The sequence below is a fragment of the Coregonus lavaretus genome, assembly GCF_964263955.1.
Source record: "Coregonus lavaretus genome assembly, chromosome: 16".
In the NCBI taxonomy this organism is placed as follows: domain Eukaryota; kingdom Metazoa; phylum Chordata; class Actinopteri; order Salmoniformes; family Salmonidae; genus Coregonus; species Coregonus lavaretus.
The window spans coordinates 3,741,740-3,756,064 of NC_140003.1; the positions used below are offsets into that span (position 1 = coordinate 3,741,740).

The 14,325-nt window shown below is 43.9% G+C and overlaps 1 protein-coding gene across 1 annotated transcript in view; it reads right to left on the minus strand.

The window, feature by feature from the left end:
- Positions 1 to 14,325, minus strand: part of LOC311143361 (fibroblast growth factor 14-like) — a gene marked incomplete at both ends in the record, with an annotated part of 122,238 nt that overhangs the window by 96,576 nt on the left and 11,337 nt on the right. Inside the window, one exon of the mRNA XM_084179202.1 lies at positions 7,373 to 7,483. Coding sequence (XP_084035328.1) covers positions 7,373 to 7,483 — 111 coding nt within the window. The remainder of the gene's footprint in view (positions 1 to 7,372; positions 7,484 to 14,325) is intronic.

A 14,325-nucleotide genomic window follows, 5' to 3' on the forward strand; every position in this document is an offset into this window, starting at 1 on the left:
ACCGCTGTCCAATCTGCAGCAACTGTGTGATGCCATCGTGTCTGCATGGACCAACTTCCCTTTCGAACGTTTACAACTTGTAGAACCCATTCCCGGAAGAATTCAGGCTGTTCTGGAGGCAAAGGGGGGTCCAACCCGATACTAGATGGATGTACCTAATAAACTGTCTGGTGAGAGTATACTAGGGCAGGTTTTCCCAAACTCAGTCCTGGGCCCCGCCCTGGGTGCACGCTTAGTTTTTTGCCCTAGCACTACACAGCTGATTCAAATAACCAACTAATCATTTAGCTTTGATTGTTTGAATCAGCTGTGTAGTGCTAGGGTAAAAAACACAATGTGCACCCAGGGGGGGCCCCAGGACTGAGTTTGGGAAACCCTGTACTAGGGTGTCCAATCAAAAATGCATATTTTGACCAATGGGTAATTTAATATGTTAATTGTGTAGATACTCCTCTAAGAAAACCAATGGTCCAAGCCTCATGTATATTTCATAATCCTTTCAAAGGTTATTAGAGTTTTTACCCTTGTAGAATGGCCAAAATTAGGGTGACTAAATCAGGTCAGAGAAAAAAAGTGGTGTAAAATAGCATTGCGTCAGCTAGGCTAGATGCTGTTCAATAATTAAGGCTAACTGACAGGCTCAGCATTGAACTCGTCATATTTCTTCTCGAATCCGGAGGACAATATAGAGGTAAGATAGACATTGATTTTGAGACATGATGTAGTATTATCATATTTTCATATGAATACGAAATTTCTGTTCTTTTTCTAAGATTTCTCACAAAAACAAGCGAATCGCTGTGAAATATTAACAGAGCACTGAGCGTATCGAAAAATAAATAAATAGCCTTTTACATTTAATTCAACTCGTGTCATTCTAATTGTACTTTGCAGATGACCACAGTAAAATCCTCAAAAGTTGCTGCGAGAAAACGGTACCACTCTGTACCGGGTGGACACCCTTTACTCTAAGCCTACACCCTATACACTCCACAATTGTGTTGAAAGTGTTCCATAGGGATGCTGGCCCATGTTGACTCCAATGCTTCCCACAGTTGTGTCAAGTTGGCTGGATATGGTTTGGGTGGTGGACCATGCTTGATACACAAGGGAAACTGTTGAGTGTGAAAAACCCAGCAGCATTGCAGTTCTTGACACAAACCGGTGCGCCTGGCACCTACTTCCATACCCCGTTCAAAGGCACTTAAATCATTTGTCTTGCCCATTCACCCTCTGAATGGCACACATACACAAACCATGTCTCAATTGTCTCAAGGCTTAACAATCCTTCTTTAACCTGTCTCATCCCCTTCATCTACACTGATTGAAGTGGACAGGTGACATCAATAAGGGATCATAGCTTTCACCTGGATTCACCTGGTCAGTCTCTCATGGAAAGAGCAGAGGGGTATTCCAGAAAGATGGTTTAACAAATTCAGGATTTCCTGAACATATCCGGCTTGTTTTAACCAGATGAGGGAGTCCAGGATTTCTTGGTTCCAGAACAGCTGCTTCTAGTTTAAGTTATTAGGCTAAGCGAAGCGCAGATTGGTTGATCTGATAACTGGTGCGTGCACGCAACATTCAAAAAGGTCCTCATGTTGATGACAGAAAAAACAATAGATATGGAGTCAAAAGACAGAGCCCAATAAGTCTAGAACAAGAAACAACTGTAACAAGATATAACGAATATGTTCACATATTTACCCAAAAAAAATATATAATCCAGAGAGGGAGCCTGGCAGAAATTTCAGACAGAGTAAATGCGCAAGTGACGTGGCACAATTCCAGTATCTAATAGGTCTAGCTTACACACACGGGTGATTAGTAATAATGCGTTCACTTTATAGCGCACTTTTATTGCAACACTGGTGATCAGGGGCGGTGTGTTCATTAGGGCGATATGGGCGACACACTGCCAAACGGGAAAAGGAAGGGATTTTTTTTCTAATCAATTATATCACGGCAACAGTAGTTATCAGTGTTCTAATCTAGACGTCTGATCTGCCACTAAATGTCCAATCAGGCTAAAGTCGTGCTTCAAATGGCCCCGCCCCTTTTGGGGCGATTTCAGTCAAATTGAAAATCGCCCAGGAGTCTCTCATAGACTCATGTAAGATGTAAAATCTTTTTTTTTTCAAATATCAGAGCTTTCAATACAATCTCTATGGGTTCCGGGAGGGCTTGCACTTACGCGCTTTCGTCATACGTAACATAAGTAACCATGAACATAACTAAGAAAAGAGCGGGTAGCAGCGTCAATCAATTCACGTACAACTGTCAAGATGGCTAGCTTTGCGAGGCAAAGATGAAACTGAGGGCTCCACCAACCCTGGTATTTTTCTTGGACTTGTCAACTTTGTGGCACAATTAGATGAGGTGTTTGATGACCATCTTAAAAATGCTAAAGTTTTCAAGGGCACATCAAAGACCATTCAAAACGAGCTACTGGAGTGTATGCTAGCGGTCATGAGGGAACATATTGTGGAGGAGGTGAAGTCGGCGAACTTCGTAGCTATCCAAGCTGACGAGACCACGGACGTTTATACACAGACACAGCTGGTGCTTGTGCTGAGGTACATAGATAGCAACCACAAAGTGCAGGAGCGCTTTTTTGAGTTCCTTCCCATCTCGGAATCAACCTCAGTCTCAATCGCCAGTGTGCTTTTGGAGAGACTGAACGGTCTTTTTGCAGACGACGAGAAAGTCAAACTCATTGCGCAAGCTTACGATGGAGCCAGTGTGATGAGGGGAGAGAAGGCTGGTGTGCAGCAAAAGGTGCGTGAGCATTTCAAGAATGCCCATTACGTGCATTGCTATGCGCATCAGCTGAATTTGATCATGCAGCAAGCTAGAACAGTTTCAGTACAAGTAATGTAGCCTCTCTCTCTCTTTGTCCCTCCCTGTCTGTCTCTTTAACACACACACACCCAAATCAGTTCACAGTTGATGTTGTTTAAAATAGTTATTTTTCATTTTTTTAAAAAGTTAAAAAAATAATAATAATCTGTTCATGTTCATTTTTACAAATCTATACAATTGGCCAGAATATGGTTGTTCATATTTACAAATCTATACAATTGGCCAGAATATGGTTGTTCATTTTTACAAAGTCATACAGATAGCTGTGTTTACCTTTTCTATAAATTATTTTCAAATTCTGTTTTCAGGCAAAATGTCTATCACTGTTCATTTTCACAAATCTATACAAGAGGGCAGAATATGGAAGTCTATAAAAATTTCTTATTACCAATAACTTGCATCAATGTTTTCAGTAGCCTCTATCAAAAGCTCCTGCTTGCTTGTTGTGAATTATGCTCAGGTGCACATATTTCCAATTCAACCATGAGGCCTTTTTGAAGCAAGTAATGTGTATATCAGTATTGACTTATATGCTGCCCCTGTCTTCATGTTGTTGCTGGACATATCTTTTTTAAAATGTGTGTAGGTCACCTAAATCATCAGAAAAATGATTTTTTCAGGAGCCGCCACTGCTGGTGATATTACGTTTCAAGGCTATGGCCTAATATGTAGGTTGTATTAACCTATGTCACAATTGCAATGGTATGCCCATTCCATAGGATGAATAATAATTTATTGAATTCATAGAGTGCTTTTCATGACAACACAAGCAACAATGTGTTCTATGTTTAGTTGTATCCCAATGGGAGTCACAGTAATCTGACAAAAGAAGTAAGGAAGATCATTGACTTAAATGACTGTTTCTGAAAATGATTTGGTTTGGTGAAAGTGTAGGCTACAGTATTCAATAGCTACCTGTTTGTTTTATATTCACATAGTCTCCTTCATTTGGTCCAGAGGGTCTTTGAATGGGGGAATATGTGTCCCTGTCACGTTCGTTCATAGACGGGTCAGACCAAGGCGCAGCGTGATATGCATACATGTTTATTATAACGAATAAACACAACGACAAAACAACAAACTAAATGAAACGTGAAGTCCAAGGTAGAAACAAACAACCTTACACGGAACAAGATCCCACAACACACTAGTGCCAATAGGCTGCCTAAGTATGGTCCCCAATCAGAGACAACGAGCGACAGCTGCCTCTGATTGGGAACCACACCGGCCAACATAGAAATACAAATACTAGAATATACAACATAGACAATCACCACATAGAAAATACACACCCTGACTCAACAAATAAGAGTCCCCAGAGTCAGGGCGTGACAGTACCCCCACCCAAAGGTGCGGACTCCGACCGCACAACATATACATAACAGGGTATGGGCCGGGTGGGCATTCCGCCTCGGAGGCGGATCCGGCTCAGGGCGTGACGACCTCTCACTCTTCGCCTCCCCATTGCGCCCCTGGTCTGGTCTAGACCTCGGCGCGCTGCTTCCCCTCTCCTTCCTCCCACTATACTCCAAGACCTGTCTGGACCCTGGTGTGGGAGACCCCGAACCTGGAGAGGAGCGGACTGCTCTGGCTCCGGAGTGGAGTAGCTGACCGGAGCTGGATCAGGCACCAGTGGAGCGGACAGCTCTGGCTCCGGAGTGGAGCCGCTGACCGGAGCTGGACTGGACCCCAGTGAAGCAGATGGCTCTGGCTCCGGAGTGGAGCAGCTGACCGGAGCTGAACTGGGCACCGGTGGAGCGGACTGCTGTGGCTCCGGAGTAGAGCAGCTGACCGGTGCCGAACCAGGCACCGGTGGAACAGGCACGGGCCGTGCCGGACTGGACACACGCACCAATGACTTGGTGCAAGGAGCAGGAACAGGCCGGACCGGGCTGGCGACGCGCACCACTGGCTTGGTGCGAGAGCAGGAACAGGCCGGGCCGGGCTGGCGAAGCGCACCACTACCTTGGTGCGAGGGGCAGGAACAGGCCGGACCGGGCTGGCGACGCGCACCACTGCCTTGGTGCGAGGGACAGGAACTGGCCGGACCGGGCTGGAGACGCGCATCACAGGCTTGGTGCGAGGGACAGGAACAGGCCGGTCCGGGCTGGATACACACACCACTGGCTTGGTGCGAGGGTCAGGAACAGGCCGGACCGGGCTGGCGACGCGCACCACTGGCTTGGTGCGAGGAGCAGGCACAGGCCGGGCCGGGCTGGCGACGCGCACCACTGGCTTGGTGCGAGGAGCAGGAACAGGCCGGACCGGGCTGGCGACGCGCACCACTGGCTTGGTGCGAGGAGCAGGAACGGGTCGGGCCGTACTGGGAACACGCACCACTGGCTTAGTGCGGGGAACGGGCCGGGCCGGGCTGGCGACGCACACCACTGGCTTGGTGCGAGGAGCAGGAACGGGTCGGGCCATACTGGGAACACGCACCACTGGCTTAGTGCGGGGAGCAGGAACGGGCCGGACCGGACTGGCGACACGCACCACTTGCTTGGTGCGAGGAGTGGGACTGGGTTCCTTTATTAACCCCTGCTCCTTCTGCTGCCTAACCAGCTCCTCTCGCCGTGCCTCTACACTTTCCTTCTCCCTTTTAGCCTCCTGTAGCGCCTCCCTCTGACCGAATAACTCCTGCTCCCTCTGAACCAATAACCGCCCTTCCACGGCCTCCTGCTGCCTCGTCGTCCACACCGTGTGCCCCCCCAAACATTTTTATTGGGGTTGCCTCACGGGTCTCCGTCGTCGGCACTGTTGGCGCCATTTCTCCTCTCTATACTGGGCCTCCACTGTCTCCTCCCAAGGACGGCGATCCATCCCAGCCTGAATCTCCTCCCAAGTCCAGGATCCCTTACCGTCCAGGATCTCCTCCCAGGTCTGCTCCTGGACACGCTGCTTGGTCCTCGTTTGGTGGGATCTTCTGTCCCGATCGTTCATAGACGGGTCAGACCAAGGCGCAGCGTGATATGCATACATGTTTATTATAACGAATAAACACAACGACAAAACAACAAACTAAACGAAACGTGAAGTCCAAGGTAGACACAAACAACATACCTTACACGGAACAAGATCCCACAACACACTAGTGCCAATAGGCTGCCTAAGTATGGACCCCAATCAGAGACAACGAGCAACAGCTGCCTCTGATTGGGAACCACACCGGCCAACATAGAAATAGAAATACTAAAATATACAACATAGACAATCACCACATAGAAAATACACACCCTGACTCAACAAATAAGAGTCCCCAGAGTCAGGGCGTGACAGTCCCATCTATAGCACCAATGACGCTTGGAAAATCTGCAGGATGAATTATGCTATTTATAATTTTTTATGTATTATTATGAAATTAGCAAAGCATCGCTGGCAGTCAACTGACCGCAGCCTACTGTACCTGCAATTCTGTCAAAAACCTCCTTGATAATATGAACAGCTTGATGGCCAGGGAGTGCAACACATCTCTTCAATGCGAGGCAGACTTCTTACGGCTCTACACACAGTTGCCTTGCCAAATAGTTCAGCATCGCCCATATTGTACAGGAAATTTCCAGTGGCAAAAAATTGCTAAGCAATACACAGAGTTTGTATAGCAGTCAAAGCGAAACCACATTGGGTTACGTTTGCTATATATGGGTTGAGTAAATCTACCAGATATATGAGTGATTGTGCGGAAATCTTCGGAATAATCGAAAGGATGTATTCGAGGTTCAATAATTTGTTCCCTTTGTAAAGCACGGCGAACAATGCAGGCTCCGATGTCAAGTGGATTTTCCAAGGTCACAGGTCACAGATGACTAACAAGAATCTGATTGGCAGAGAATTGCTGTATTTATTCAACCGGACAGGCTAAGATCAAGTTAACCTAGTAGGTAGCAGGTTTGCTTAAGAGCATTCGTTGCTTTGGTTTCTGATCAGGCTCTCTTTCAAGCTCTCTTTCTGGAGATGGAAATTCTGAGTTTGCACAAGTTTTGGTTTGAAAGATCTCACTAAGTCACTAATCCGGCTTTCTGGATATACACACAGTGTATATCCAATGATTCTTGAGTTTAGTTCAACTGTCGTACCCCATCAGAACCCAAAATATAAGCTTGTTATACTCCAATGTTTGTAAACAAAGTAAATGTAAACAAATACTGTATAGCCTCAAAACATGGTTAAAACTATAACTTTGATATTATGGATGGTCAGTCCTTGCATACATACTGTAGCTCTCACTTTGAATTTGAGAGTGGTTACATTTTTCTAGGCCCATCCCTCAGCTTTTTACCAAAACACAGGCAGGGTGTTCGCTTTGTTATTGTTTCAATTAAGGATTCCATCTTTACATCATACATAATCTTAAATCATATCTTAATTTGCTGATTATGAAACACCACAGCAGACTTGCATACTACTTAGAATAGAGTATTGGTCATGAATGCTAAACAGTTCCACACTACCGTATGCAAAGTGACAACTTGTTGACTCTGTAGCGGGATAGCGGACGAGACTGTATACTCACAGGAGTTACTGTTGTCATCCTTGGTCCCATCAAGAGAGCCATCTGGGTTCATTTGCAAGTAGTATCCCTGCCTGCAATATAACCTGGTCACTATACCCTTGAGCTGGGGATCTGAAACAGAGAGAGAGAGAGAGAGAGAGAGAGAGAGAGAGAGAGAGAGAGAGAGAGAGAGAGAGAGAGAGAGAGAGAGAGAGAGAGAGAGAAAGAGAGAGAGAGAGAGAGAGAGAGAGAGAGAGAGAGAGAGAGAGAGAGAGAGAGAGAGAGAGGGGAGGGAGGGGGAGAGAGAGAGCAAGAGAGAGGGAGAGGTTAGCAAGATTATACAAAGAGTTAGCTCAAGATAATTAATCATTTCAACCGGAGGAGAGAGAAGAGGTCCCACACAAATGCTGCACCAACAAAACACCTATACAGATGAAGGATTTTAATTTGAGCCAGTTTTCTACAGCAGAAAAACTATCCTGCAGCAACAGGACATGTGAATTATAACGTGGATAATAATGGAGATTTTTTGTTATGGAAAATCAAGTCTGACATTTGAAAGTGGAAATGACAAACTTTAGAAGCATTTTTAAACATTGAATACACTACAAGCTTGCATTTCCTGCAACAACAGGATGTTTATATTAAGATACGACATCTGTATACATAAACATAGAGCAAACCTTCAAATCTCTATATCAACTGTAATATACTGTAAGTGTAGAGAAGGAAGATAAAGGATTGCAGAGTAAAGTGCAAGCTCAAGTCATTTTCAAAATAGAATAATTTAACGGAAAATTAACTGTGGATGTTTGAGTGAGATGTTTGTATTGGAACAGGCAGAGAGCTTTTAACCTAGGGAATCTTCCTATATCGTAACAAGAACTGCTTCCACCCACCCAGAGGTCTTGCAGTGAGTTCTTTATATGTGTACATTTTCTACAGAATAAGAATTGCATAGACTAAGAAATTAAGTGTGTGTGTGTGTGTGTGTGTGTGTGTGTGTGTGTGTGAGTGTGTGTTTATTGTAGGTATGAACATACAAGTCCATCTGTTATCTTTCAAAATTTCCAATGCTGAATTCGACCTTGTGGGTGAACAAACCAATATTGAAGGAGAGTAAAGAACATTCGACATTACAAGAAAGCCATGTGTGAGGAGAAAATATTTCTAATGAAACAATCATGAAAGTCTCATTTAGCCTAATACCCACTGATGAAATATGACCCTCTTGATGGAAAAGGTCTGATGTACTAGGCTAAATGACTAAAGAGAAAAATGATCCTCTCTGAATTCTGATGTTAATTCTCGACAATCTAAGGCGATCAGGCTATTACAATGTAGTATATCTTTATAATACCAACATATATCCCCATCCCTATTTTTAAGCATCCCAGTGAAGTTGCCTAAATGTATCAAGTTTTAGCAATAAAGAAGTGGTTTTCATTGAACGTCCAAGTTTCTTTCAGGAGTGGCTCATGGACATTCGGACTATGTCCCAAATGGCATTCTATTCCCTATGTAGTGTGCTACTTTTGACCAGGTTCCATAGGGTTAATTCTCCACTTTAGGCCCCTTGGTTGGACTGTCACATTTTCTTCCCATTCTTTTTATCAGTCAATGGAATCAAACAAACCTTCGTCACATCAATAACGAAAGGACTGTCTCTTTCCCATCATACGGTATTCTTCGTTTAACAGACACGGTCCCACAAGGTTACCTGGGCATCAGACAAAATAGATCCTTTCATGTCTGAATTGGCAAAAAATGCCAACCTTTCATTGTCCCATCAGCTGTCTGCCTGGCTTCATACTCTACCACTTCAAAGCTCCAAAGACCTTAACTATCAGGCTCACACACACACACATACACATGTATGGACACAAACACACACACACATGGATGCACACAGAAACAAACGTAAATACACACACACACACACACACACAGGGACACATACAAAACGAGGACGGACCCTGATGAGACTGACAATTCAAAAGGAAGGAACCCGAGTGCAAAGGGAGTGAATCACATTGGAGAGGACTCAGTAATGCAAATGGTACCAAACCATTAATGACATCACTCTCTCTGTCTCTCTCTCTCTGACTGTAGAGTATGGGGCACTAATGCTGAGGCAGCGTAGAGACTGCATTAGGATTTCCAGATGTCATTAATTTATATCCACATTTATGGAGACTTCATATGCCAGTTCAAACACACACACATGCAAACAGGCGAACACACTAAGATGGCATCCTCCAATCAATTAAAGACTTTGATCAGCAGAGTTTAAAACAATCTGGGAGAGTGAGATTGATTCCTCAGACAGTTCAGCAGGGGCCGATCTGTAATAATTAAAATGGAAACTGGGAGCTCGCTGTGCTGGCACACTGTGCGCAGAGGCGCGCGTGTGTGTGTGTGTGTGTGTGTGTGTGCGCACGCGTGCTTGAATTTGTCTGCATATATGTGTGTGTGTCCTTCAATTTCTGTGCGTGTATACCTGAATTTGTGTGTGTGTGTGTGTGTGTGTGTGAGTGTGTGTGTGTGTGTGTGTGTGTGTGAGTGTGTGTGTGTGTGTGTGTGTGTGTGTGTGCACATGCATGCGTGCGTGCGTGCATGCACAATCACAAGCACACAGGTGAACTTTCCTCTTCCAACATGTTATAAATCATTTAGTTTTTCAAGCCAGGTAACTCGTGATACAAGTCAGTATTCAACGTCCATCCGTGTCTGAGGTATGATATGTGCAAACCGGCCACTAGGGCCAACAGTGAGAGTTGTTACCTTCAAGTAGGTTTTGATTTTGCTAGGGTGTTGTGGACGGGGATGGTAGATGAAGTTACCTGGGCATCTGCATCTGATTTCAAAGGTTGCAAGTTTGAATCCAACGATAGAAAGTTGTTTTTTATATTTTTCAGAGTTAATGCCTAACCTTGAGAATTTGGAGTTTAATTCCTGAACCTAACCCTAACGTTAAGATTCGGAGTTAATGCCTAGACTTAACCTTAACCACTTCAAATTTGTCGTTTGGAACAATTTCAAAAGTTGATGTTTGAGAAACATGAATGAACGTCTAATCCTGGCGTGAGATTGTGAGAGCTGGTTGAGTTTTTCTGGTCACTACACCTTGGGTAAAGGAGCAAGGATATCTTCTGTAGCCCAGGCACTAATCCCCCCACTGGTTCTAAAGTGATCCCAGTTTGATAATAAGACCAGAGTAACCCAGCAAAACCATAGCTGAGATGCACATCCAGAAGCTACATTGAGAACAATGCAGAATATGACATACTGGTTTCCGTAACCCTGTAAGTAGTCTTCACAATAGACAAGGTAAGACAGCAATCCATGCTTTAATTTTGTTTACCTGGCCACTTACTATTTTGTAATATGGTTTACTAAATTCATAATTTTCAACAGGGCAGAAATTGAGCGTTTTAGTCATTCAGTATGAGTGGAGTGGAATGGCTGGGGTCTGTATAAGCACTTTGTGACATCTGCTGATATAATAAGGGCTTTATAAATAAATGTGATTGATTGAGTCTGAAGAACTGTACTCCTATCTATAATGCAAGCCTGTGTCCTCAGACTGAATATCGAATACATTATTCACGATTCCCAATTGAAGGCGGACATTCATGTGCACTGCTACATGTGTTGCCGTGAAATGTTAAGTTAATGGCCTCTTTCACACGCGTACAGTACAAACAAAGATGTGGGTATTACTAGCACACCACTATTGAGAATAACGTGTATTCTCAGACTTAAGAGTCGCAAGGCTTTCAGTAACTTAATTGTCATTCAGTGCAATGAAACCTTTATGATAAATCAGCACCAAACAAACCAAACTGATTAAATAATGACATTCTCTATTACTATAAAATGCAATATTAGTCACTATTCTATATTACTACACAATGAGTGTACAAAACACTCTTTCCATGACATAGACTGACCAGGTGAATCCAGGTGAAAGCTATGATCACTTATTGATGTCACTTGTTAAATCCAGTTCAATCAGTGTAGATGAAGGGGAGGGGACAGGTTATAGAATAGATTTTAAGCCTTGAGACAATTGAGACAAGGATTGTGTATGTGTGTCATTCAGAGGGGGAATGGGCAAGACAAAATACTTAAGTGCCTTTGAACAGGGTATGGTAGTAGGTGCCAGGCGCACCAGTTTGAGTGTATCAAGAACTGTAATTCTGCTGGGTTTTTCACACTCAATAGTTTCCCGTGTGTATCAAGAATGGTCCATCACTCAACTTGACACAACTGTGGGAAGCATTGGAGTCAACATGGGCAAGCATCCGTGTGGAACTCAATATTAGGAAGGTGTTCTTAATGTTTTGTACAGTCTCTATTCTTATACTGCCATACAAAAACTCTGCAGGGGGGGGGAAACATGTATGTGAGGGTGATATAGTAGTCATGTGTCTTAAGAATGACACTGCGTTTTCTCTCTGAACTGAGTGACGGAAAGGGGCTGAATAGAAATGGGGTGGATATACTGTACTGAATATATTGTGAAAATCCATGCTCTTCAAAACCTCATTCTGCACATTCCTCTTTCTGGATTTATCTCTTTCTCCCTCTCTCTATGTCTCTCTCTGTCCATTTCTCTCTCTCTCTCCCTCTTTCTCCCCCCCTCTCTCTCTCTCTCTCTCTCTCTCTCTCTCTCCCTCCCTCTCTCTCTGTCCCTTTCTCTCTCTCCCCCCCCCCTCTCTCTCTCTCCCTCCCTCTCTCTCTGTCCCTTTCTCTCTCTCTCCCCCTCTCTCTCTCTCGCTCTCCTTAAATGTAATTGTCTCAATAGAGTCAGACATTGTGATTTTGCAAACGAAGGGGTGGTCAGGGTACCCTTCTCTCTCCCACACAGACACTGCAGTGGTTTTGCAGCTGTATGCACATCAAACACACATCAAACCCACCTTCTGCTGAGTAGAAACATTGGTTTATGAAGTAGGGGTATCCCTACCTAGCCCTCTCTCTCTCTCTCTCTCTCTCTCTCTCTCTCTCTCTCTCTCTCTCTCTCTCTCTCTCTCTCTCTCTCTCTCTCTCTCTCTCTCTCTCTCTCTCTCTCTCTCTCTCTCTCTCTCTCTCTCTCTCTCTCTCTCTCTCTCTCTCTCTCTCTCTCTCTCACACCAAGTGTAGAAAACCGTCACACCTATCAAAAATAGTCTGACCCTTTTTCTCTGGAGTAGAGTTACCCGCTTTCCGATATTTACAGCCCAAAACCACTCACTTTTCCCGGGATAAATAACTGCCAAAAAAAACGGTAAATTATAATTCATTATTTATATGAACAGCATGGCGTGAAATGGAACTGTTAAATTATATGCAATGTCTAAATATGCCTTCTCTACGGCCTCTGCATGATGAATCAACTCTCAGGGTGGGGACAGACAGCCCATCGCAGTATGGAACACAGTTCACAATGCATGTAGACCTACGTATCATCTCATCATGTTAACTTTTTTTCTTGTGACAAGTAGGCCTACATTTGCTGCAGCCTAGCCTATTCTACAGTGATATAAAGACAGAATGCGCTCTCTAATTTACCCATCGCCATCTGGCTTTCGGGGGTCACCTTGTTTTTTAATTGTAAAGATTTTATTTATTTATTGCAGCTGCAGAGTTTTAAAACAGTCTATAACTCAAATAGCGTTGCTTTAAATCAGTGCACGGGCAAGCACTCTCTCACAGTCTTTCTCTCTCTCCATCAACTCCATTCAAATTGCATCCAAATTAGATCATCCTGTTCTAGATTGATATATAGCCCACTATATAGACGTCCTAGCCTACCTCTTTCAGGTAATACATTAAATGCCATATTAGCCTTATATTTAGCAAATTAATTATTGGTTATTCATAATAACTGTCACGTGGTATAATGACTTGAAGGCAGGAATACATATTAGGGGTTTAATTTACTCCACCCAACACAAACACGTATATATACACAAAAGGGATGTAACCCAAACAAAGAGCGAGGTGTAACCTCTACACAATACACAGGACGAGACCTGTAAACAAGAAGAGCACTATACACGGTACTCACGAGACCAACGGACATGGGACAATAATCGACAAAGACAATGGGGAACAGAGGGCACATATATACAAATCCTAATCAGGGGGAATGGGAACCAGGTGTGCGTAATGAGACAACACAGTCCGGAGCTGGTGGTAATGAACCAGATCAGTGACGTAGACCTCCGGATCTGGTGAACGGAATGAGCAGCAGTACCGGGGGGATCCGTGAAAATATCCTTCTAATTTAACGCCTCTGTCTCTTGCGCAATACGCATGCACCTGTGCTCCGCTGGCCTCTCTCCTTAAAAAACGCTCCTTAGCTCTTGGAGTCCCATGCAGGGAAAGATAGACTAGAATAGGTTGCTGGACATAATTTGTTTTGCATTTCTTATACAAATAGACTATGCAAAGAGGGACACAAGCTATTTTTTGCTGAACGTTTAATACAGCAGCCAATAAAACTCACGGGTAGTTAAAAAGAAGAGCAATCGGGCGATGGCGGTAGGATATACAGTGGGGGAAAAAAGTATTTAGTCAGACATCAATTGGGCAAGTTCTCCCACTTAAAAAGATGAGAGAGGCCTGTAATTTTCATTATAGGTACACGTCAACTATGACAGACAAAATGAGAAAAATAAATCCAGAAAATCACATTGTAGGATTTTTAATGAATTTATTTGCAAATTATGGTGGAAAATAAGTATTTGGTCAATAACAAAAGTTTCTCAATACTTTGTTATATACCCTTTGTTGGCAATGACACAGGTCAAACGATTTCGGTAAGTCTTCACAAGGTTTTCACACACTGTTGCTGGTATTTTGGCCCATTCCTCCATGCAGATCTCCTCTAGAGCAGTGATGTTTTGGGGCTGTCGCTGGGCAACACGGACTTCCAACTCCCTCCAAAGATTTTCTATGGGGTTGAGAACTGGAGACTGGCTAGG